The 25595-nt window shown below is 41.6% G+C and overlaps 1 protein-coding gene across 1 annotated transcript; it reads left to right on the top strand.

Annotated features, from left to right (window-relative positions):
* Positions 1-6117: 6117 nt before the first annotated feature.
* On the top strand, positions 6118-7944 carry LOC139168572 (tigger transposable element-derived protein 1-like). The gene has a single exon (XM_070754197.1). It carries the CDS (start codon positions 6118-6120, stop codon positions 7942-7944), a length of 1827 nt encoding a protein of 608 aa, XP_070610298.1.
* The last annotated feature ends 17651 nt before the right edge of the window (positions 7945-25595 follow it).

Here is a 25595-nt window from a genome sequence, read left to right as displayed (position 1 = left end):
TAGCGATAGATATGGAATGAGATTTCCTTTTTTGTTTTGCTTCTTCTGTTCCACATTGAGAAAATCTCCATGGGCAGAAAGCAGACTCTTCAAAGAACAAAGAAAAAAACAACCACCACCCAAGTATACTGTAAGAGAAATAATGGAAATAATGTCTTATGGCATTCCAAGTTGATCAACTATTTATTTTTTTTATTTTTTATTTTTTTGAAAATAAATTTATTAAATATATACAATAAAAACCAAATACAGAAAGAGAAAAGAGATATGCATATTGTACATTTTTTACACTCTACTTATGTAGTAATTGGGGAGTGGGAGAAGGGGGTTGTGAAGCGAGGGAAGTAGATATAGAAGGAAGGGGGATAGGGAAAAGAAGGAGGGGGGGATAGAGAGGCGAAAACCAGTGTTAGAGCTGGGTCTTTCATGATTTGCGGCCTGTAGTTTGATCTCGTAGTTGGTGTGTTTTACCCTAAGGCTTTATCGATATGTTTTGAATGTAGTTTTTAGTGCCAATATATATAATTCATTTAGGGGTTTATTTTCTTTGTAAAGTTGGAGTTCGTGTCGATCGATGTTTACAGTTTGTTGTTTCAGTTTGATGTTATGATTTGTGATGTAAATTGCTATTTTTTCAAGTTGTTTTTGTTGGATATTTTTCTTGATGAGTAATTTTTAGATAATTCCTTTTTTTTAACCAGAGGTACCATTTATCCCAAGCTTTGTAGAAATCTGTCTCATCCTTGTCTTGCAGTTCCATTGTTAGTTTGGACATTTCTGCGCATTCCATTATTTTAATCAAGAGTGATAGAGTAGTTGGAGTTTTTTCTTGCTTCTTGATCAACTATTTATATTGGGCAAGAAATTATAAACCAAAAACAAATATGCATGCTCCACTGCATAATAAAACGTACAGCATCACTTGGCAATGGATTGTAGGCAGTCTCTATTGTGTTGTCCATTTGATGAAGCAGGATTCATCTATGATTTACTCTGAAATAAATTATTTATCAATTTGTTTTAAAGCTCTTTCTATGCCATGTGCCTTTAAGTAACATTTTCATGATATAGATTTTCTAGGATCCATAATAACAAATGTTCCATGCTACATCTTTGGGCTCCTCCCCCCCCCCCCTGAGAATTTAGAGGGAAATTAAGGAGATATGAGCAAATCTTAAATGATTCAATTGATGAGAGTCATATAAATCAGTCAGAAATGAACTTCTTCCTGATCTGAGAGAAAATGGATTAGTTTGCAAGGACCAGTTCTGAACTGAACTAGAAGCAATATGGTTGTCCTTTTTTGAATTGAAAGGGAAGAAAATTTTGAAGAGAGGTTTTCTTTTAAATGTTTTAACTTCTGTACTAGCTACAAGTATGTATGTATGTATGTATGTATGTATGTATGTATGTATGTATGTATGTATGTTTTATTGATTGATTGATTGATTGATTGATTGTTAGAGTTGAAAGGGACCATGAAGGCCATCGAGTTCAACCCCCTGCCCAAGCAGGAACCTACACCAATCAAGTGGCAGTTCAATCTTCTCTTAAAAATGTCCAGAGTGTTGGAGTTCAAAACATCCGCTGGTAGGTTATTACATAGGTTGATCACTCTGACCGTCAGGAAGTTCCTCCTTATCTCCATGTTGAATCCCTCCTTGGTCAGCTTCCAACCATTGTTCCTCGTCCAGCCCTTTGGTGCCCTGAAGAATAAAGTGATCCCCTCCTCTCTGTGACATCCCCTCGTATACTTGTAGACTGCTATCATGTCCGCTCTGGCCCTCCTTTTCTCTAGGCTATCCATGCCCAGTTCCCTCAGTCTCTCTTCGTAAGTCTTGGTTTCCAATCCCTTAATCATCTTGGTTGCTCTTTTTTGCACCTTCTCCAGACTTTCAATTTCTCTTTTGAAGTGTGGTGACCAGAACTGAATACAGTACTCCAGGTCTGGTTGGACCAGGGCATAGTAGAGTGGTATTACGACTTCCCTGGTCTTGGAGTGTATTCCCCTGTTGATTCAGCTTAGGATTGTGTTGGCTTTTTTAGCTGCTGCAACACATTGTTGGCTCATGTTTAGTTGATTGTCCACCAAGACTCCGAGGTCTCTTTCGCAGTCGCTACTGCTAAGAGGGGTTTCTCCCAGGTTGTATGTGTGTCCAGGGTTTTTTATGCCTAGGTGAAGGACTTTGCTCTTGTCAATGTTAAACATCATTTTGTTGGTGTGGGCCCACTGTGTTAGTCTATCTAGGTCTTTCTGCAATTTTAGCCTGTCTTCTAGAGTATTGGCTACCCCCACCAGCTTGGTGTTGTTTGTGAATTTGATCAGTTGCCCTTCTATTCCCTCGTCCAAGTCGTTGATGAAAATGTTGAAGAGCACAGGGCCCAGGACTGAACCCTGTGGTACCCCACTGCCTATGTTCTTCCATGTGGATTTGGAACCGCTGAGGACAACTCATTGGGTGCGGTTGGTCAGCCAGCTATTGATCCATCTGCATGTGTTGTAGTCTACTCCGCTTTTTTCTAATTTGTTGATTAGGAGATGGTGGTCGACTTTGTCGAAAGCTTTGCTGAAGTCTAAGTATATGAGCTCCACCGTGTTGCGCTGGTCTACTGTCTGCGAGGTCCTTTTTTAGCCATGCTGGTTTCATTTTAGTTTTACTGCTTTTCTGTTTCGTGGGGATTGAATTGTTTTGGGCCTCAATGATAGTGTTTTTTAGGGCTTCCCAGGCATCCTGTGTGGATTTACTCTTAAGAAGTTCCTTCCAGGGTTTATTCTTCAGGTTCGCTCTGAGCTTGTTAAAGTTCACTTTTCTGAAGTCTGGGACTATAGTTGAGTTAGGTGTTGTAGTTAGTGATTGCACAATGTTGAATTTTAGGATGGTATGGTCACTCTCATCTAGCGTCTCTTCTCCTTCTATTCCCTCAATCATTTCTTCCCTGTTTGTTAAAATTAGGTCTAGTATTGCAGTCCCTCTGGTTGCTGTTTCCACTTTTTGAGTTAGAAAGTTATTGGCGAGGCTGGTGAGAAACCTGTCAGACTTTCCACTTGGTGCTGAGTTTGTTTTCCAGTTAATGTCGGGGTAGTTAAAGTCCCCCATTATTATTGTGCTGTGCTTGTTGCATATTGCTGATAGTTGGGTTGTAAAGAGGTTGTCCATTGCATTTGTTTGATTTGGGGGCCTGTAGTAAACTCCAATTGTAATGTTGTCCTTTTTTTCTTTTATGTTAACCCATATGGTTTCAAGGGGGTTATCTTCTTTGGATTGATATAGCTCAGTGGCGGTGTGGTGGTCTTTTATATATAGTGCAACTCCACCTCCTTTCTTGTTTGACCTATTTTTCTTGTAGAGATTGTAGCCCTTTATCTGTGTGTTCCAATCACGTGATTCATCCCACCATGTTTCTGTAATACCAATTAGATCGTATTGGCCCACGTGCATTAGTACTTCTAGTTCGTCTTGTTTGTTCCCCAGGCTTTGTGAATTAGTGTACAAGCATTTTAGGTGTTTGTGTCTGATCCTGGGTGGGCATTTTTTATCCTCTGAAATGTTAGTGGGCTTAATTTGCACCCCTTTCTTATTTGGTTCATTGTTCAGTCTCTTACTTTGGTCACCCGCCCCTCTCAGATCTAGTTTAAAGTCCTCCTGATAAGTTGGGCTAGTCGGTTTCCAAGGAGGCTTTTTCCAGCTCTGGTAAGGTGTAGTCCGTCTGTTACTAGGAGCCCTTCTTGAAGGTATTGTAGACCGTGGTCGAGGAACCCAAAGTTGTTTTGGCGACACCATCTCTTTAGCTAGTGGTTTATTTGTGGGATTTTGCTTTCTCTGTCAGGATGTTGTCCTCTTGTGGGTAGAATAGAGGAGAAGACGACCTGTGCCCCTATCTTTTTGACTGTATTGCCCAAGTGGTCGTAGTCTTTCGTGATTTGGTTCATGTCTTTCCTTGTGTCGTTTGTTCCTGCATGGATCACTAGTAGAGGGTAGTAGTCAGTGGGTTTTAGGATTTTAGTGAGGTTTAGCGCTATGTCTGAGATTTTGGCTCCAGAAAGGCAGCTCACCTCTCTGGATTGATTGTCCAGTCTGCAGATGGCAGGTTCAGTTCCTCTGAGAATTGAGTGACCAATTACCACCACTCTCCTTTTCTTTTTGGTTTGGTTGGGGAGAGGGGGGCTAGCCTTCGTGATGACTGTGTTTGATGGTGTTGTATTGTTGTGCTTGGTTTTTGGTGGCTCCTTGTCAGGTGTTTGTTGATCTTCTTGTGCCAGGAGTACTGTATATTTGTTACTTGTAGGCACTGGGGTTGGAGGGAGGTGGGTTGGAGTTGGTGGGAGTTTGGGGATGGTTTGTTTTTTTCTTCTTTGGGTGATGTGTGTCCAGTCATTTTCAACCTCGGGGGGGTTGGTTCTGATGTGCTCTTCTGTGGTGTTGGATGTGTTGGGAGTATATTGGTCTTTCTTGTTTTGATGTTGGTGCTGCATGGTTTTGAGGTTTCTCTCTAGGTTTTCTATTTTTTCCTCAAGTAATTGGATTACTTTACATTTATTGCAAGTGAAGTTTTGGAAGTTTGAGGGTAGGAGTGTATACATGGAGCACAGTGTGCAACTCACTAGGAAGTCAGCTCTTTCATCTTCTTTGTGTGTGGTGGGTTTGTCTTCCATGTGGGTAGTAGGAGTGTCTTCTCTCTGAGTGCGTGATTCGTTCTTCATGGTAGGAGGCTGGTAGTGGAGTAGTTGATGAGTGCTGCTGATGAGTGCTGTTTTTGTATTTAGTTGTGTTTTGGTTGGTCTTGTTTTTGCTGATTTATTAGTTGATTATGCTTTGATTAAGCGTAAGGCTCTGGGGAAGCTCCTGTGTCAGCTGGGTGCCGGGTGGGATGCCAGGACTCAAGGAGGGCTCCATGCATCTTCCGCTGTTGTTGGGGGTTCCGTGGAAGCTCCCATGTCAGCTGGGCACCAGGTTTGATGCCGGGGGCTCGAGGAGGGCTCCGGGCTGAGTTAGAGTCCTCTACTGTCGTTGGGGGCTCTGGAGAGGCTTCGGCGTCAGTAGAGTGCTGGGTGTGATGCCGGGGGCCCAAGGAGGGCTCCAAAAATCTTGCCCCAAATCTCTCCAAAAATCACTCCCACCAAAGCTTCCTATCTAGCCCCAAATCTCTCCAAAAATCGCTCCCCACAAAGCTTCCTATCTAGCCCCAAATCTTTCCAAAGAGCGCTGCCCCAAAAGCTTGCTATCTAGCCCCAAATCTCTCCAAAAATCACTGCCCCAATAGCTTGCTATCTAGCCCCAAATCTCTCCAAAAAGCGCTGCCCCAAAAGCTTCCTATCTAGCCCCAAATCTCTCCAAAGGTTGCTGCCCCAAAAGCTTCTTATCTAGCCCCAAATTTCTCCAAAAATCGCTGCCCAAAAGCTTCCTATCTAGCCCCAAATCTCTCCAAAAATCGCTGCCCCAAAAGCTTCCTATCTAGCCCCAAATCTTTCCAAAAATCGCTCCACCAAAAGCTTCCTCTCTAGCCCCAAATCTCTCCAAAAATCGCTACCCCAAAAGCTTCCTATCTAGCCTCAAATCTCTCCAAAAATCGCTGCCCCAAAACTTCCTATCTAGCCCCAAATCTCTCCAAAAGTGAGAGTACAGCACTACTAGGATTTTGTACAGCACTACAGTAGTCCCTCGCTGTATCGCGCTTCACCTACTACGGCTTCACTTCATCGCGGGTTTTCAAGAAATATTAATTTAAAAAATCATTCGCGGATCTTCGCTGGTTCACGGGTTTCTGAGGAAGACGATCGGCAGATTTAAACAATAAATAATAAAATGTATTACGAATTACAATACTGTATGTACGTTTTTATACTGTCCTCAGAAATTAGAAGCTTCATAGCCTGCCAGTGATGCCACTCGCCTACATGAGATAGTAAATTACACATGATTGGTTGGTTGCTAGAGAAGCGACCAACCGGAGGAGAAGGGCCAGCTTTGTATCCCAGCGTCTGATTGGTCTCTGTGCTCTGCGCAGCGCATTCAATTCACCAGAAGCATTGGTTTAGAAGGAGAAAGAGGAAGTAGAAAGGAAGGAGAGGGAAGGAAGAAGAGGGAGACGACTAAAAACTTTAATTCAAGCCCAACCATGCCACCCAAACGGGCAAGTTCTTCATCTGCCGAAACCAAGGGGAAGCGTCAGCGCAAAACGCTGACGATTCAAGAAAAAGTGAAGCTGCTGGACATGCTCAAGGAAGGCAAATCGTACACAGCAGTAGGCCGGCATTACAGGATAAATGAATCAAGTGTACGCTATATAAAGAAAGATGAGAAGAATATCAGGTCTACGGCGACTTTTACATTCAATAAAACGGCAAAAAGGGTAGTTAGCAGCAGATATAAAGGCATCATTAAAATGGAGTCTGCTTTGGCAATTTGGATGGAAGACTGCCGTAAAAAAAATATTGTTTTGGACTCTAACATGATCAGGACAAAGGCTAAGTCTCTGTATGACACCATGACGGGAGATGACGACAATGAAGAACCCCAACCTTCAACATCAACGGCTTCTAGCACCCAGAAGATTGAATTTACTGCAAGCAAGGGGTGGTTTGAAAAATTCCAGAAGCGCTTTGGCATTAGGAGCGTTTCGTTACATGGAGAGGCTGCCTCTGCTGATAACGACGCAGCAGACTATTACGTGAGCCACACATTCCGCACCATTATAGAAGAAGGGGGCTATGTACCTGAACAAGTCTTTAATATGGATGAGACAGGCTTGTTCTGGAAGAGGATGCCATCGCGGACTTTTATTATGAAGAAGGAAGCCAAAGCCCCTGGCTTTAAAGCACAAAAAGATCGTGTGACATTGGTAATGTGTGGCAATGCTGCTGGATTCATGGTAAAGCCAGGGCTTATTTATAAGTCGCTGAATCCCAGAGCCCTCAAGAATAAAAACAAGAATGTGTTGCCTGTGTATTGGATGCACAACCGCAAGGCATGGATCACAAAGAACCTTACGAGGGACTGGTTCCATCAGTGTTTTCTTCCGGAGGTCAAGGAATATTTAAAAGAGAAGGGCCTGGAGTTCAAGGTGCTTTTGCTCATGGATAACGCTGGCGGCCATGCTACCGACATTGGGTACAGTGGAGTCAAGATTACCTTCTTGCCACCTAACACTACGTCGTTGATCCAGCCAATGGACCAAGGCGTCATTCGTGCGTTTAAGGCGCTGTATACGAGAAATTCGTTACAGGCACTCGTCAAAGCAATGGATGTGGATGACAATTTCTCACTAAAAGCGTACTGGCGTGAGTACACGATATTATCATGTCTCAAAAATATTCAGAAGGCCCTCACTGAAATGAAAAAGGAAACAATGAACTCGTGCTGGAAGAAATTGTGGCCTGAAGTAGTGAAGGATTACAGAGGATTCTCAGCAGAAGAAATTCAACATTCGGCAATAAATAAGGCTGTGGTCCTTGCAAAAGCCCTAGGGGGAGAGGGCTTTACTGATATGACTGCCCAAGATGTGAATGATCTTTTGGACACGCACGCCCAGCCATTGTCTGACGAAGACCTGCTGGAGTTGACCAAGTCCGCTAGCGAAGAAGAGGAGGAAGACAACGATTATGCTGTTGAAGAGGACTTTGGCTTGACGCTTGAACGCCTTGCAATGATGCAACGAACGGCTCAACAACTTGTGCAAATGGCCGAAGAGTTTGACACGGATATGATCCGTGCAATTCAGTTACGAAATTACATTGAAACGGGCATGCTGCCATACAAGAACTTGTTGACCCAGCTCAAGAAAGAACGCCAGCAACTTCCAATCACGATGTTCTTAACTCGTGAACAGAAGTCTGATAAGCCAGCGATAGCGCCTTTAGCAGAAGTAGAAGTCCGTGCTGCCGAAACATCTGAGAACCAAGATGAGGTACCACCTGAGGAAGTGGTACCTCAAGAAGCCCAGTAAGCTCATCACATCATCATTGTAAATATTGTAAATATTGTAAATTGTACATTGTAAATACTATACTCATCATCATCGATCTACAAATATGGTGAGTACCCATAAAAAATTTCTTTTTTATTATTTTTATTATTTTTAAGTTATATTATATATGTACTACTGTGATATGTATTTTGTAGGAGTGTGGGAAGGGTTTATAAACACTTAAACACTTTATAAACACTTATAAACACTTAAAGCAATGAATATAAATACTTTAATAAGAACTGTCAGTTGATAAATTCCACATCGCGGATTTCACCTATCGCAGCAAGGTCTGGAACGTAACACCCGCGATAGGTGAGGGATTACTGTACTAGGATTTTGTAGACAACAAAATTTCTTGCAATTGACACTGAACAAGTCAGCAGTAAACAGACCAACCAAAGAACCTTTAAGATCACCCCCATCAACACTGATAGGGCAAATCACTAGAACAGTGATGGCGAATCTATGGCACGGGTGCCACATGTAGCACGCAGAGTCATATCTGCTGGCATGCAAATCATTGCCCTAGCTCAGCTCCAACATGTATGTGTGTTCTGGTCAGCTGATTTGTGGCTCACACAGAGGCTCTGGCAGGGTGTTTTTGGCTTCCAGAGAGCCTCTAGGGGGATGGGGGAGGGCGTTTTTACTCTCCCTTGGTTCCAGGGAAGCCTTTGGAGCCTGGGGAGGGCACAAGCCTACTGGGCCCACCAGAAGTTGGAAATAGGCCATTTCCGTCCTCCAGAAAGCCTCTGGGTGGGGGAAAGTATTATGGGTGTGGGTACTCATGCATATGTAATAGTGTGTGCACAGCCTCTTTCGACACCGAAGGGAAAAAAAGTTTGCCATCACTGCACTAGAATATAAACTAAGAGCAAACCCCACTCTTTACTAGCACTGGTTCTGTTACCTAGTTTGAATAATGAAACATCTGCAAGAAAACAACCAAGTTCAGAAAGGACCAAGGACCCTCCATTTCAACCCTGAGCTACAAACATTCTCCTTTATTCATACACCTTTCTTAGTACTAATTTTAATTACTAACCTCCCTAACTTTTCAAGATCAGTTAAAGTTGACTAGAACTGTAGTCAGTATGATATACCAGCAACTTCGATGGAGTCTGTTTTCATTCTTAAAGTAGGATTTAAAGTTGGATGCTAAAATGCTTCTTTGATGTTATCAAACATGCAGATTGTTAAATGAACAGTTATGTGCTTTGTTGCCATTTGCTTCATCAGCATCTTTAAATGAGATTCAACCTTTCCCACCTCCTTTTCTAATGTAAATGATGTGGTTAAATTTTTGAGTCCATCAAAGTTTTTTAAAAACCTGCAATTAAAATGAAAAGATTAAAAGCCAATGTAAAATGTGTAATCTTGGCTGCACATTGGGTCTTTCTCCCCTCCCCCCACTTCCATGTTAAAGTGGCAAAATCCATTATACTTACATGGGATTTTAGAGTTTAAAGTCTTAATATAGACTGCAGAAGAAGAAGCTTAGAGAAAATCCTTTCTAAGTTTATGAGCATAGCGAGAACATAATTAAAGTTAACCAAGAGAATAAAAGCTAGGGGAAAATATGTAAGAAATAAATATAATCTACCTGTGAATGATCCAGAGATCAATCCAAAGAAGATTGGTTTTTAAAATACATTTTTATGTAAAAAATAGCCACAACAACACGATGAAAATATCTAATAATCATATCTCTTCTTTGCTTTTCATGCTATGCTAACTGCATAAAATCTTTAAATACTAAAAGAGAAAGAAAGAAAGAAAGAAAGAAAGAATATGAATTATTTCTCAATTGTCTTTATACGTGCTTTATTTCTTAATTGCATTTTGATCAACAGGTAAAGTTGCTACCTTTGAAATATATGTCTCTGGTGACCATAAACTCCTGAATCTACACTTTGAAAGGGCTACTTTAATTCCACATGTTTGGGGAGATCCACTCTTCACCTCACCACAGAATCCAACAGTTCAGATAGAGAAGCTATTAGGAAACAGGGAGTCCCATCTGATCTCATCAGATTCCTGTAGCCTAACCACAAATAAGGCCTCATATTGTTCTTATATCTGCCAAAATGTTTCGACTGGAAGCCCCCAGACAAAAGAAAAGAAAATCCATTGTTCTTTTTCTTATAGTTGTATGGGGAATGAAGAAATGTATTTTTTGATTAGCACTGCAAGAAATATACTAACAAAACAATAGAACAATAAATTAAACAGGTCCACGAACAGCCTGGAACTTGGACCTCAAAGACCCTTTTTCTAGCTCTGGGGCTCCCCTTTATGCACCAGTCAAATTTCAGTTTCCTACCATTCACAAAGAAGCAAGCAAGCAATATTTCCCGCTCTTTCACCCATAAACAAAAATAAAACAATTCTTATCCTTCTAATCTTCACCATATCTTCTGCTACTTTGCCTCTTGGAAAGACGTTGAGTGCATTCACGTTTTACTGAGTTGTTCCCCTTTTCCAGAGAAAGCAAGATAATGGGTTGGAAGAAAAATGCACTGCTGATAAAAAAAGCAAAAAAAGAAATGAAAATAAAACAAAATTTGAGGACTGGAACAAGGCATACTTGAAAGAATGAGATTTCTTTCTAATAAGAAAGCACAAATAATGACTTTTGAAACATTCCTGCTTGGATAAGACAAAATGAACAAAGAATAGATAAGTGAGGCACAATACATAACAACCCCCACCCACCCACCTCCATCAGGGAGACTTGTGCCAAGATGGTTATTGGTAAACCATTCCTTATGATTAGAAGAAAGTCATCGAACTCCTCTCCCTGGTATTTTTTCAGACAAGGAAACACAAGGCACCCCAAATCTTGGGTTTCAGAATTTGCCCAAATCTTAAGTTCACCATTTATCCCAGTGATTTTCAGGGTTGGCAACTATGAAAAGACTGACTTATCCCCATAAATGAATTAGAATTGAAAATAAGGCTGGAGCATTTTAGGATTTTCTTGAGATCTTGAATCTGCGCTAATCCCTGATGTAGCACCTCGCAACGAAAATTAATGACAATAAAAAAAAGCTTCTTCCACCACATAAACAACAAGAAAAAAATGAAGGAAACAGTCACCATACTAAAAAAACAAAGATGGTAACGAAATCACCGACAACAGAGACAAAGCACAGCTGCTCAATGCCTACTTTACATCAGTCTTCACACATAAAGGAACCACCAACCAACCTACAATCTAACTGCAAATAACAGCCCCAGAACCGAACTCAACACAGACAAAGCTACCATTAGGGACTACCTGTGGGAGCTCAATGGGTTCAAATCACCAGGACCTGACGGATTTCACCCCAGAATCCTAAAAGAACTGGCAGACACCATAGCAGAACCTCTTCTCCTAATCTACCAAAAAACTTGGACCACTGGAAATCTACCAGATGACTGGAAACGAGTGGACGTACTTCCCATCCACAAAAAAGGTAAACAGATGGATCCAAGCAACTACAGACCTATTAGCCTGACTTCAATACCTGGAAAAATACTGGAGAAAATAATAAAAAAACAGCTTTGCCACTACCTGGAAACAAACAAGATAATATCTAACAGCCAACACGGGTTTGTCAGAAACAAATCATGTCAAACCAATCTCATATCCTTTTTCAACACTATAACCAAATCAGTAGACCAGCGCAACACGGTGGACCTCAATTACATAGACTTCAGCAAAGCTTTCGACAAAGTCGACCACTATCTCCTAATCAACAAATTTTAAAAAAGCAGAGTATACTACAACACTTGCAGATGGATTAATAGTTGGCTGACCAATCGCACCCAATGAGTTGTCCTCAAAGGTTCCAAATCCACATGGAAGAACGTAGGCAGTGGGGTACCACAGGGTTCTGTCCTGGGCCCTGTGCTCTTCAACATTTTCATCAATGACTTGGACGAGGGAATTGAAGGGCAAGTGATCAAACTCGCAGACGACACCAAGCTGGCAGGGGTAGCCAATACCCTAGAAGACAGGCTAAAATTGCGGAAAGATCTAGACAGACTAACACAGTGGGCCCATACCAACAAAATGATGTTTAACATCGACAAGAGCAAAGTCCTTCACCTAGGCAGAAAAAACCCTGGACACACATACAACCTGGGAGAAACCCCTCTTAGCAGTAGCGACTGTGAAAAAGGCCTTGGAGTCTTGGTGGATAATCAACTAAATATGAGCCAACAATGTGCAGCAGCAGCTAAAAAAGCCAACACAATCCTAAGCTGCATCAACAGGGGAATACACTCCAAGACCAGGTATGTCTTAATACCATTCTACTACGCCCTGGTCCGACCACACCTGGAGTTCTGTATTCAGTTCTGGTCACCACACTTCAAAAGAGACATTGAAACTCTGGAGAAGGTGCAAAAAAGAGCAACCAAGATGATTAAGGGACCGGAAACTTACGAAGAGAGACTGAGGGAACTGAGCATGGATAGCCTAGAGAAAAGGAGGGCCAGAGCGGACATGATAGCAGTCTACAAGTATACGAGGGGATGTCACAGAGAGGAGGGGATCACTTTATTCTCCAGGGCACCAGAGGGCCGGACGAGGAACAACGTCTGGAACCTGACCAAGGAGAAATACAACATGGAGATAAGGAGGAACTTCCTGACGGTCAGAGTGATCAACCTATGGAACAACCTACCAGCGGACATTATGAACTCCAACACTCTGGACATTTTTAAGAGAAGATTGAACTGCCACTTGACTGGTGTGCTATAGGGTTCCTGCTTGGGCAGGGGTTGAACTTTATGGCCTTCATGTCCCTTTCAACTGGAACAATAAATAAAAAAAATAAAAAAAAAGTTTTAGTACCAGTCTTCTTTTCTATCCAATTCTGCAATCTTTGTATATGTAGAGTTTGTAAGACAACCAGATGGATGGGGGAGGCAAAACGTAACCTGAATTGGAACTAAAAACAGATCAGAGAGTTGAATTATACCAGCTACAAATTTATAGAAATAAAATATCACCTGATTTTGCAAATGAGTCACTTTTCTTAATAATCTCATTACTTCTGTAATTTTCCCACTGAAAGGATAGCAAGTTTTTCTTTAATAACCAATTATTGGTTATTTAAAGTAACTAAAGATATTTTATTTTAGCAGTAAAATCTGAACAGAATTGCATGGATGAGCCATTAGAAATTAATAACCAGCGGTGGATTGCTCCTGTTTAGCTCGGTTCTGCAAACCAATAGCAGTGGCAGCAGGAGCCTCAGCTCACCCCCACAGGAGGTTTCTGCGCATGCACAGAAGCAGTGTTCCCTCTAATTTTTTTTTGGGGGGGGCGGAAAAGTATAGTGTCTGAGCGGCAGTCCCTTTGGGACTGGGCGGCACAGAAATATTAAATAAATAAACAAATAAATAAACAAACAAACAAACAAACAAACAAACAAATAAAAAACCCACCCTGTTTTGCCTCAGAGAATTTCAAAATAAAATACCGTACTGTGTGTCTATAACAGTGAGCTCATAATAGGGTAACTCTATCATTATCAAAATGCCACTTAAATAGTTGTGCTAGTTTCAAACTAGATTTTGATTTTCTTTCTCTCTTCCTTACTCCCATTCTTTTTCTTTCTCTTTTCCTTCCTCTCTTTTTTCTATCTGTTTCTCTCTCTTCCTCTCTCTCTCCTTCCCTCTCACTCTTTCCCTCTCGGCTTCTGGGCAGGTTTGAAAAACTTTGAGTTGATGATGATTTTTAAGTGAGCAATTGCTCACTGCTCAGCTTAGAGGGAACTATGCACAGAAGTGTCATAAACGTGTGCACAATCCAGTAGCATTGGATTTTAGAACCCACCACTGGTGATAACATGAATTTTTATCATCTTCATCTGTTACAGGAATTGAAACTCAGCTGAAGATTCAAATGATTTTTTTTTAAAAAAGAGAGAAAGGAGTTATTCCTGAAAACTTAGGTCATAAAAATGTGCTGAAGAGGACTACTTGAAGAACAGAATAACTGGGAAGGCTGCTATTGAACATACAGATCCATTTTAGATCTGGAGCATGACGGGATTGATTTGGAAATCAGATTACTGTGGAAGAGCAAGCAGAATTGCGGCAGAGGCGGAGTAATGCTGACACATATAGTGGGTATAAGGGGTGACTTTATTGAAATTTGATTAAATAAAAAATTAATTATTAATTACCTGCTGAGGTGGAGACTATAAATGGGGCAGAAATTCATACCAAAACATTTCTAAGCAACTATAGGGCAAAGGCTCCTTTCCCATGTGAAGGAGAGTGGTTTTCCTTACACCTGCCCCCTTTCCCAGGCCATGCTGCCTGGCATGTGGGATGGCTCACTCTAAGTCTCTGGGAAGCACTGGCCAGTGAGCCTCAAGGGCGGCTCCCCTTCTCTACCCAGGCCGGCCAAGCCCTGTAGTTCAGGCGGGAGGCTGTCCACCACCTCCCAAAAGATGCCCTAAAAGAGATCACACAGTTGCTGCTTATGCTCATAGAAACATAGAAGACTGATGGCAGAAAAAGATCTCATAATCCATCTAGTCTGCCCTTATACTATTTCCTGTATTTTATCTTAGGATGGATATCCTAAAGTTCTGTCTATTTGACCTGGACCGAAAATTGTTCATTTTAGGTACTTATGTTTGGTCTTTTTGAAAGCTTTTTTCACTTGGAAACTAGTTTGAACATTTCTGCACACAATGAAATGAAAATTGAACTGAAAAAAATTGATGCTTATTGGTTTATTTTGCTCATAAAAGGCGCCCGCCATGCTTATACTCAAATAGGCTTATATTCAAGTAGGCTATAGTGTTATATTCGAAAATAAACCGATAAGCATCAATTTTTTCAGTTCATTTATATTTTTCTTATGATCAGGAATGTTCAGTTTTGTATATCAAACCTTTTGGGGGGAAATCCCTTGGAGATTTGTACTTAAAAAATATAAACTGACACGAAATGCTCAAAAATGGGGGCGGGGGCTTTTTGATCAAAACAAACTAATAAGAATCAATCATAAAATTGTGTGCAGAAATGTTCAAACTAGTTTACCAGCAAAAAAAGTTTTCAAAAAGACCAAATATAAGTACCTAAAAAATATTTTTGTTCCGCATGTTATGCGACCTGAAACAGTAAAAGTGTAAGTTTTTTCCAGCAAAGTAAATTTGCCCCCACCCCAAAAAAATATTTTTATGATGATCAGCAATGTTAAATTTAGTAAATCAATGCCTAAGATGTTAAAAATATTTCAAATTTGGAGCCTAAAAAAAATTTAAAGTGAAAATGGTTCCAAGCAGCCGGGGGGGGGGATTTATTTCTGATTTAAAAAACCCAATAAGCATCATTTTTTAGTTCATTTATAATTTTCTTATTTTCATAAATGTTCAAACTACCAATCCCACTTTAGTAAAATTGAATGCATTTTGCAGGCTAAACTATCTATAAATTGAAAAAAAGATCACATAAAAGGGGGGCAGGGGCTTTTTGATCAAAATAAACCAATAAGCATCAATTTTTTCAGTTCAATTTTCATTTCATTGTTTGCAGAAATGTTCAGACATTTTCACTTCTAAGTGAAAAAAGTTTTCAAATTGACCAAACATAAGCATCTCAAATGAAGAATTTTCAGTCCGGGTCAGGCTGACTCAGGAACAGAATTCTAGGGACTTTTTTTTCAGCAAGAAAGAATCCCCCACCCCCCAAAAAATTCTCATAGAGAGAACCCCTGAAATGATGCAAAGCCATGAAATTTCAAGTTTCAGATATGCAGGGAAAATTTTTTACAGGGGCTCAAACTTTGATTTCGGTCTCACAGACAGGAACATAACAGCAGGGTTAAATTTAGTTACTGTGGATTTATCTACCACATCTGCTGGAAGTTTGTTCCAAGGATCTACTACTCTTTCAGTAAAATAAGATTTTCTCATGTTGCTTTTGATCTTTCCCCCAACTAACTTCAGATTGTGCCTCCTTGTTCTTGTGTTCACTTTCCTATTAAAAACACTTCCCTCCTGAACCTTATTTAACCCTTTAACATATTTAAATGTTTCAATCATGTCCCCCCTTTTCCTTCTGTCCTTCGGACTATACAGATTGAGTTCATTAAGTCTTTCCTGATACGTTTTGTACTTAAGACCTTCTACCATTCTTGTAGCCCATTTTTGCACCCGTTCAATTTTGTCAATATCTTTTTGTAGGTGAGGTCTCCAGAACTGAACACAGTACAGTGATCCCCCGAGTTTCGCGATCCCGATCATTGCTAATTGCTATATCGCGATTTTTCCACCCGATGACGTCACTCCCTTCCTTTCTCATCTTTCTTTCTCTCTCTCTTTCTCTATCTTGCTTCTTCCTCTCTCACACTCTCTTCCTCCCTCTCTCATCTCTTTCTTTCCTTCTCTCTCTTTCTCTATCTCTCCCCCTCTTGCTCTCCAGCGATGGGGAAACCCCATCTTCGGCTCCTCGCTGCTGCGGCGCTGCAAGCGAGCAGCCGGGCGGGCGGGCAAACGGGCAAGCGGCAAGCGATCTTGGGGTTTCCCCGTTGCCCAGGCAAAGGGGAAACCCCAAGATCGCTTGCCGCTTGCCCGTTCACCCGCCCGCCCGGCTGCTCGCTTGCAGCGCCGCAGCAGCGAGGAGCCGGGCGGGCGGGCGAACGGGCAAGTGGCAAGCGATCTTGGGGTTTCCCCGTTGCCTGGGCAACCGGGAAACCCCATCTTCGGCTCCTCGCTGCTGCCGCGCTGCAGAGCAGATCAGCTGTTGGGCGGCCGAAGGGGTCTTCCCCGCCACCCACACGCAAACTCCACCATCTGCGCATGTGTGGCCATGGAAAACAGGACGCGCATGCGCAGATGGTGTTTTTACTTCCGTGCCGCTACATCGCGAGTTTACAATTATCACGCGGGGTCTTGGAATGGAACCCTCGCGATAATCGGGGGATCACTGTATTCCAAATGTGGTCTCACCAGCGCTCTATATAGCGGGATCACAATCTCCCTCTTGCTGCTTGTTATACCTCTAGCTATGCAGCCAAGCATCCTACTTGCTTTTCCTACTGCCCGACCACACTCCTCACCCATTTTGAGACTGTCAGAAATCACTACCCCTAAATCCTTCTCTTCTGAAGTTTTTGCTAACACAGAACTGCCAATACAATACTCAGATTGAGGATTCCTTTTCCCCAAGTGCATTATTTTACATTTGGAAACATTAAACTGCAGTTTCCATTAAACTGCAGTTTCCATTCATTTCCGCCCCTTCCTGCCAGAGCAGGGGGTCAAATGTTACTTTACATCCCATGGCCTCCCTGCACACATGTGTGCAGGCACCTCTGCAGGTTGGCCAAGAATAGATCATTACCATCATCTGTCAAGTGAACCCCATCCGCCCTGTATAGGCTTAATTTAGATGCCCTTATGGCAGGGTACTCAGTCACCCCACCCCCAAGTTGCAACACCCACTTTTTTACCACTCTGTTTACTCTCTTCCTGGCCTTGTTCACCTCCTTGGGCTCCTTGGCCTGTTTCCAACATCGCCAAGGGATAATACTGGACCACATCAAACGTGTGCCTGACCAATGGGCGCCAATGACCTGTAGGTCATCCATTATATGCCACAGCAGGTCGACACCTGACATTGCACCCAAATCATTTCCACCCAGGTGTAATACCAACCAATCTGGCACCCCACGCACTTCCCCGCTATCAAAGAGTAGCGGGAGCAATCCACTCCAGCGTAGGCCTCTCTGGCCTAGCTATTGGATCTCAACCTGATGACTCAACTCCAACTCTCTGCCCACATGACCATGCTGTGACCACAGAGCAATACCTTGGGTTTGGCCTCAGTTCTGCCATCTGGAAGAAGGGGGGAAACAGAGCAGCATAAAAAAGATGGTCGGTGCCACCTCCCCCAAAGACTCACCTGCAGGCAAATGTAAGACTGAAAGGCCATGGATCACCATCTGCCAACAGACCTGATCTCATCCATGCTGAGCCCATCTACAGCTGCCAGGGTCGCAGCCCCGATCTGGAAGGAATGTGACCCATACTGCCTCAGGTCCAAACCCAGAAGCACCAGGGCCTTCTTTATGATTGCCCAAAATTGATACCGAGTCAATGGCCCTCTGGTGTGGTGACAAAATAATAGGCCTGGAGCCTCACCCCTCTGAGCCCAGTATATTGTTAATGCAAAAACCGGACACACTCTCGCATCCATGACCTGAAATAGCCAAACAGTGGTGCCTTTGCCCATGTGATCCATCTTGGAGTGTCTCAGCCACAAATAAACCACCCCACCCCCCAGTGTGAGGTCGCCAGCCATAAGGGCCTGGCCAAAGGTGTCCCTCCTGGATGCCACCAATACTTTGCCAATACGGAACATCCCGAAAAACAAGGCAATGGTGGTTGCATGAAAAAGGGCAGCCTCATAACTGGAATCACATAACCTACACCATATCATTCCAAAACCCAACAATTGCTCCAACCCAAAAGGGCACCTGTTATCACTCCCTGTATGGCCCCTCTTCCTGAGCCAGCACTCTATGGCGCGCCTAACCCGAAAATCCTCAAACATGTCACTAAACCCCCTAGACCTCACGATAAATGCCATGTATAGTGCAGGCCGATAGACCCCTGCATTTATTGATCACGCAAAACTCCAGTAGGTGTTCTACCAGGATGGGCCAGCATTGTTCGTCCCCTTTACTCTGTCGGAAGACTCAAAATTCCCTAGCTGCCTGCTGATAAGTCCTCCTGATACTTGCTACCACGGACATATCCACTGCCTTGTTTATCTCAGCCTCCTAAGCTGCTACAGGTGATGTGAGACCTCTTTGGGATGTTCCTCCGCCTGTAGAGCAAGCAGTCGGAACCTGGCCAACTGCCCTCTTGACAATGCATCCGCAACCTCATTTTGTATGCCCAGGACATGGCATGCCAAGAACAACATATTACCCTCCAGACATCTCTGCAGCAAATGCCTGACCAAACCCATAACTTGCTCATTGCGTGAGGACAATGTGTTAACTACATGAACCACTGCCATGTTATCACACCAGAAGTGCACCGTCTTGCTAGTGAATTGAGGAGCCCACAGTTCCACAGCGACAAGGAAAAAAATCCAGAAAAGTAAGGTCCCTGCATAACTCTGAGCCTAACCATTGCTGATACCACCTTGAATGGCACCATCTCTTGCCCCATATGACCCCAAAGCTGGCGGCCCCAGCCACATCCAATTTGACCTGCATCTCTCCCGGCATTAGCAAGTCCTGCCTCCAGAAAGATACCCCGTTGAAAGTGGCTAGGAACATTTTTAACAATGGAATTGAGCAAAATTCCAAATTACTTTAAAAAACACCACACAAGAAATGCTTTAATATCAACATGGCACCAGATTAAAAAAAAATAGTATGCAGCGATTCCGAAAGGAATATCTCCCAACGAATCCCTCATCTACCGACCATCCTTTCCTCACCCAAAATTATAACGTACTCCAAATTACATGACCTCAATGACAATATTCTCACTAGGCAGCAATTAGAAGAAAATGGAATAATTTTAAACTGGCTCACATACATGCAGATAAACACTAAATATAAACAACGTAAGAATATCTTTGGCTTTCAACATAATAATCCTCTTGATGAAATACTATTCGGATCCAACCAAAAAATGATATCCAAACTATACAGTTACCTATTAAGACAGGATACCATAGAGGAACAAGTTAAAGGATGCATGATTGCATGGGTACAAAATTTTGGATACATAATAAACCTCCCAGAATGGGAAAAAATATACACAACCAATTACAATGCTACAATTACAAAAACTAACGCTCGCAACATCCTACAAAGAAAACTTATTCAAAATGATTTACAGGTGGCACTTGCCGCCGGCTAGACTTTCGAATATGTACCCCAACATATCTCCTCTATGTTGGAAGTGTAAAAAGAAATGAGGATCCTGCTACCATTTGTGGTGGACATGTATGTATGCCACAAAATGTTGGGCAGATATCAAAAGAATAATAGACCAAGCCATATCGATAAAGATTATAGTTAAACCTGAACTATTCCTCTTAGGCATTTTCCGACAAAAAATTACAAAAGAAGATAGATACCTCATTTTACAAATATTGACCGCAGCTAGAATAACATATGCCCAACACTGGAAACTGGATACTATTCCAAGGACCCTAACCATCATCACCAAAATTATGGAATGTGCAAAACTGTCTAAAATGACGATGGAACTACAAAACAAAAATGATTCCGAGTTTTACAAGGCCTGGGAGAAGTGGTTTCGATGGTTATCCAAAATCAACAACAACAAAATAAAAAATAACGACTAAACTACTCACTTTTCATTCAATATTTGACAACAAAACCCCAAACTAAACATCAAAAAAGAAAACCAATAACACTAACATACAATCGAAAATATTGATTTCCATACACTGTCTGGGTTTAATCCTACTGATACTCATTCATAAATATTAACAATTTAACTCCGACTCATCTCTATCTCATACATCCACCTCACATCACAAACAACAAGTCATCAAAACACAGGTACTACCCCCTTGTCCCCTACCCAATTCCCATCTTTTCACATATCTACTAACTACTATAGTACTTTACTAATTCCACCTTTAAATCAATATATGTATTAGATAAAAATATATATAGTATAAATTTTGAATATAATACAGCTATGTATAGTTCATTACTTTGAATTGACAAACATTAAGTAATATATGCTACTGATTTTATTTAGATATGTGTCTTTTCCCATTTCAAATGTAAATCTTGAATGTAATAGGATTAGTCTAATATCATGAAATGATATAAATTAAGCTATATACCGTATGTGTGTGTGTGTGTGTGTGTGTGTGTATGTGTGTGTGTGTGTATATATATATATATATATATATATATATATATATATATATATATATATATATATATATAGTGTTTTTTTTAAATGTCGGATCACCCTGGTATATTTTAAGGAACGTCACAGCTCCTTTTTTTGCCTCTAGGCCCAACCCAGGGCCACTACAAGGCAGTTAATATATTTTTTATAGCCGACAACTATATTCTGTATGTGTTAAATGTTTTTAGCTGGAATTTTAAAATTAAGGGAGACTAGGATGGTCGAAATGGGACCATCCTAGCCTCCCTTAATGTTAAAATTCCAGCTAAAAACATTTAACATATATATATATGAAGGGATTGGATACTGTAGCCTAGAGGATAATTCTCTGCCTTACAAGGCAAAGGTTGCAGGTTCAAGTCCCAGTGGGTATGGCTAGCTGATGAGGCCAAAATAAGGCCGAAATAGATCTATCCTAGTCTCCCTTAATTTTCAAATTCAGCTTAAACATGTGACATATATATATATATATATGTGTGTGTGTGTGTGTGTGTGTGTGTGTGTGTGTGTGTGTTTTCGTAAATTTTCACGGGTATATGTATGTAGATTGTTCTGAGTTCGGGTTTTGCCCTGTGTAATATTTTGCATATCTATGCGACATTGTTGTAAAATAGAAGAATTGCTCTGGAAGTCATAGAAATTGAGAGGAGCCCCCTTTGCATAAATAAAAGAGATGACACGTCCCGCCTACCAGAAATTTGGAAACCAGCCTTAAACAAAAAAAACACTTCATAAAAATCACCATGTCAATCCTTCTAATAATTATGATTTTGGAATTTTGAAATTTGAAAACCAGCCTTAAACAAAAAACACTTCATAAAAATCACCATGTCAATCCTTCTAATAATTATGATTACACCAACCAATCAGATCACTAAAACATAATCACCCAATCTATTTGCTACATTCAAACCAAATCTCCACCCCCACACTATATACTAGGAAGAAATTACAGTTGCAAACATTCCATTTTACAACAACACGAAGCTTGGAACTTCAGCCTGATGATGGTGAATGTGATTTCACCGAAACGTCGCATAGACATGCAAAATATTACACAGGGCAAAACCCGAACTCAGAACAATCTACATATATACAGTGATCCCTTTATTATCGCAAGGGTTCCGTTCCAAGACCCCTCGCAATAATCGATTTTTCGCGATGTAGGGTTGCGGAAGTAAAAACACCATCTGCGCATGCGCGCCCTTTTTTTCTATGGCCGCGCATGCATAGATGGTGGAGTTTGCGTTCCCCGCCGCCCACGCAAAAGGGAAACCCCGATTCGGCTCCTCGCTGCTGCTGCGCTACCGAGCAGATCAGCTGCTGGGCGGGCGAAGGAACCTTCCCTGGGTCTTCCCCCTCTTGCTGGCGGGCGGGCGAGCAGTGGGCATCAGCGAGGAGCCGGGGTTTCCCCTTTGCGTGGGCGGCCGGGAAGACCCAGGGAAGGTTCCTTCGGCCGCCCAGCAGCTGATCTGCTCGGCGCAGCAGCAGCGAGCAGACGAAGATCGGGGTTTCCCAGCCGCCCACGCAAAGGGGAAACCCCGGCTCCTCGCTGATGCCCCCGCTCACCGGCCCGCCGCCCGCCAGCAAGAGGGGGAGAGATAGAGAAAGAGAGAGAAGGAAAGAAAGAGATGAGAGAGGAAGGAAGAGAGTGTGAGAGAGGAAGAAGCAAGATAGAGAAAGAGAGAGAGAAAGAAAGATGAGAAAGGAAGGAAGAGAGTGACGTCATCGGGTGGAAAAATCGCGATATAGCGTTTCGCGAAGATTGAGATCGCGAAACTCGAGGGATCACTGTATATATATATATATATATATATATATATATATATATATATATATATATATATATATATATATAGTGCTACTGCTAACATGTTGTAAGCTGCCCTGAGTCTAAGGAGAAGGGCGTCATAAAAATCAAATAAATAAATAAATAAATAAATAAATAAATAAATAATACTCAAGTATAAGTCGATATTTTCACCACAAAAATGTGCTGAAAAATCCAACCTTGACTTATACTAGAGTCACTGACTTTCACTGACCTGAAAACTGTCCCAAAGCTCCACAGTTCCGATGTGAAAGGCAGGGAGGAAAGAAACCTCATGGCTGGCAACAGGAGGGTTTTTTTTTCTTTCTGCTCTTGCTACCCCTCAGCTGCCTGATTGGCAGCAGGCTGAACCAATCTCAGCTCCTTCTCTACACAAAAAGGAGGCACTGAGAGAGCTACCTGATTGGCAGCAGGCTGTACCAATCACAGCTCCTCCTCTACAGGAAGCACTGGCTGAAAGTTCGGGAGGGTTGAAGAGACTTTCAGAAGGAAGGAACCATGGCTTTCTCTTCTGATCAAGCCAGCAACAATATTTTACAAGTAAATAAAATGTACAAGTAAAATGTAAGTTACCCATTTAAATTTGATTAACAGGATAGGTTATTTTGTAAGAAAATGTTGCTTAAAGTGGGGATAACTCTGTGTACTTAAACTTTTTTTCCCAACTATACTTATCCTACCCAAGAGGATTGTTAATGCTGACTTGTTTAAAACAATACAAAGGTTAGGATAATATAATAGTATGAATTTTGTCATTAATCATTTGTTCTACATAATTAATATAAATAGATTTACCTTTTTTTAAGAGTATGGTTTCTCCTTATGCAAGATAAATATCATGTAGAAGAAAGATTTTACAATTAATGATTGAGTAACCCTCAATTGTTATTTACTGATCTATTGAGATAGTAATAATGGTTTTAACTTATGAAATACGTTTTAAATGGAAAATCTGAATATTTATCATAATGAATTTTGATTTAAGCAATTGTTTTGAAAGAATATATGAAATCCCAATTATTAAGAAAATTATAATGACATTGTAATGAAGATTAAGATAACAGGTTTTAAGATTAAGATAACATTCCTAAGAGGTTTTTGGAATTAAAAAAAAAAGATTTTGGAAGGGGAGGAAGAAAGATGCAAGAAATAAAAAACATTTTGGAAGGAAAAAAGTTACATAATATAATAATAACAACAGGGTTGGAAGGGACCTTGGAGGTCTTCTAGTCTAACCCCTTGCCTACACAGGAAACCCTACACTACTTCAGACAAATGGGTATCCAACATCTTCTTAAAAATTTCCAGTGTTGGAGCATTCACAACTTTTGGCAGCAGGCTGTTCCACAGATTCATTGTTCCAATTGTCAGGAATTTTCTCCTTAGTTCTAAGTTGCTTCTCTCCTTGTTTAGTTTCCACCCATTGCTTCTTGTTCTGCCCTCAGGTGCTTTGGAGAATAGGTTGACTCTTTCTTCTTTGTGGCAAACTCTGAGATATTGGAAGAATGCTATCATGTCTCCCCTGGTCCTTTTTTTCATTAAATTAGATATACCCAGTTCCTGCAACCGTTCTTCATATTTTTAAAAAAATTCTCCTACAAAAACAATTTTAAGAAGCTACAATAGAAGAATATTCCATTTTTATAAGTTACCAGTAGCCACTGTATTTTCCACCTTGGACTTATATTCGAGTCAATACGTTTTCCTAGTTTTTGTGGCAAAAGTAGGTGCCTTGGCTTATAATCAGGTTGACTTATACTCAAGTATATACTGTATACTATAGATGCTAATATATATGTGCATTCCTCCCTTTTTTAAAACCCTTCTTATTTTCTGTACTCCCTGTTCCCCGTTCCCCTTTCAATAAATCAATAAATTATATATATTTTTTTAAAAAGTTGCTAGGAACAACTGCCATGGCTTCAAATCCTTCCTCACACCTGCTGACAAACGCACCCTGTGATGGGGCCTAACAAGTCATTTTGTGGCAGAGTAAAACCTGTGCATGAATGCCCTGCCTGGCGCCACTACATGGCAGGCAAAATTCAACAAGCCAGCCAATTCCTGCAACTGCCTGAGCATGAGCCTACTGGCAGAGACCCCAGCTGCCGCCGCCGCCGCCCTCAGCCCATCCAGCTTTTCCCTAGGCAGCCTGCAAGTCTGCATGACTGAATCTAATACAATGCCAAGAAAGGTGAGTCTGGTGGGGGGCCCTTCTGTCTTTTTGTATGCCAGGGGAACACCAAGATCCTTGCACAAGACCTTAAAGGCCTCCATCCTTTCCCCACATGCACCGCTGTTGGCAGGACCTGCAAACATGAAGTCACCCAAATAGTGAACCACCAATTTGGACCCCGTCTCTACCTTATGGGCCCACTCCAGGAAGGTACTGAACCTCTCAAACAGGGAGCATGAGACGGAGCAACCCATAGGGAGTGCCCTGTCCACAAAAAAAACCCCATCAAAAGTGAAACCCAGCAGGTCAAAATCAGCCAAATGAACTGGCAGCAAACAGAAAGCCTACTTAATATCGCATTTCCCCAGAAGCACCCCTTTACCACAGTTTCGCACCATCCTCACCGTGGTGTCAAACGGGGTGTATCTCACCAAACAAAGCTCATCTGGTATGGGATCGTTGGCTGGGAAGGACAAATGGTGGATGAGCATAAACTCTCCCAGGGCACGTTTGGGCACAAAGGTATTGGATGAAGGTGGTGCCGTGGATATTGCCTACCTGGACTTCAGCAAAGCCTTTGATATGGTTCCACATAAAGAGCTGATAGATAAATTAGTGAAGATTGGACTTAATCAATGGATTTGCAGCTGGCTGAAGCATAGACATCAGAGAGTTATTGTTAATGGCGAGTATT

This window comes from Erythrolamprus reginae, chromosome 5, assembly GCF_031021105.1.
Source record: "Erythrolamprus reginae isolate rEryReg1 chromosome 5, rEryReg1.hap1, whole genome shotgun sequence".
NCBI lineage: Eukaryota > Metazoa > Chordata > Lepidosauria > Squamata > Dipsadidae > Erythrolamprus > Erythrolamprus reginae.
The sequence above is the reverse complement of the archived record's forward strand: the minus strand, read 5'-3'. Positions and strand labels throughout refer to the sequence as shown.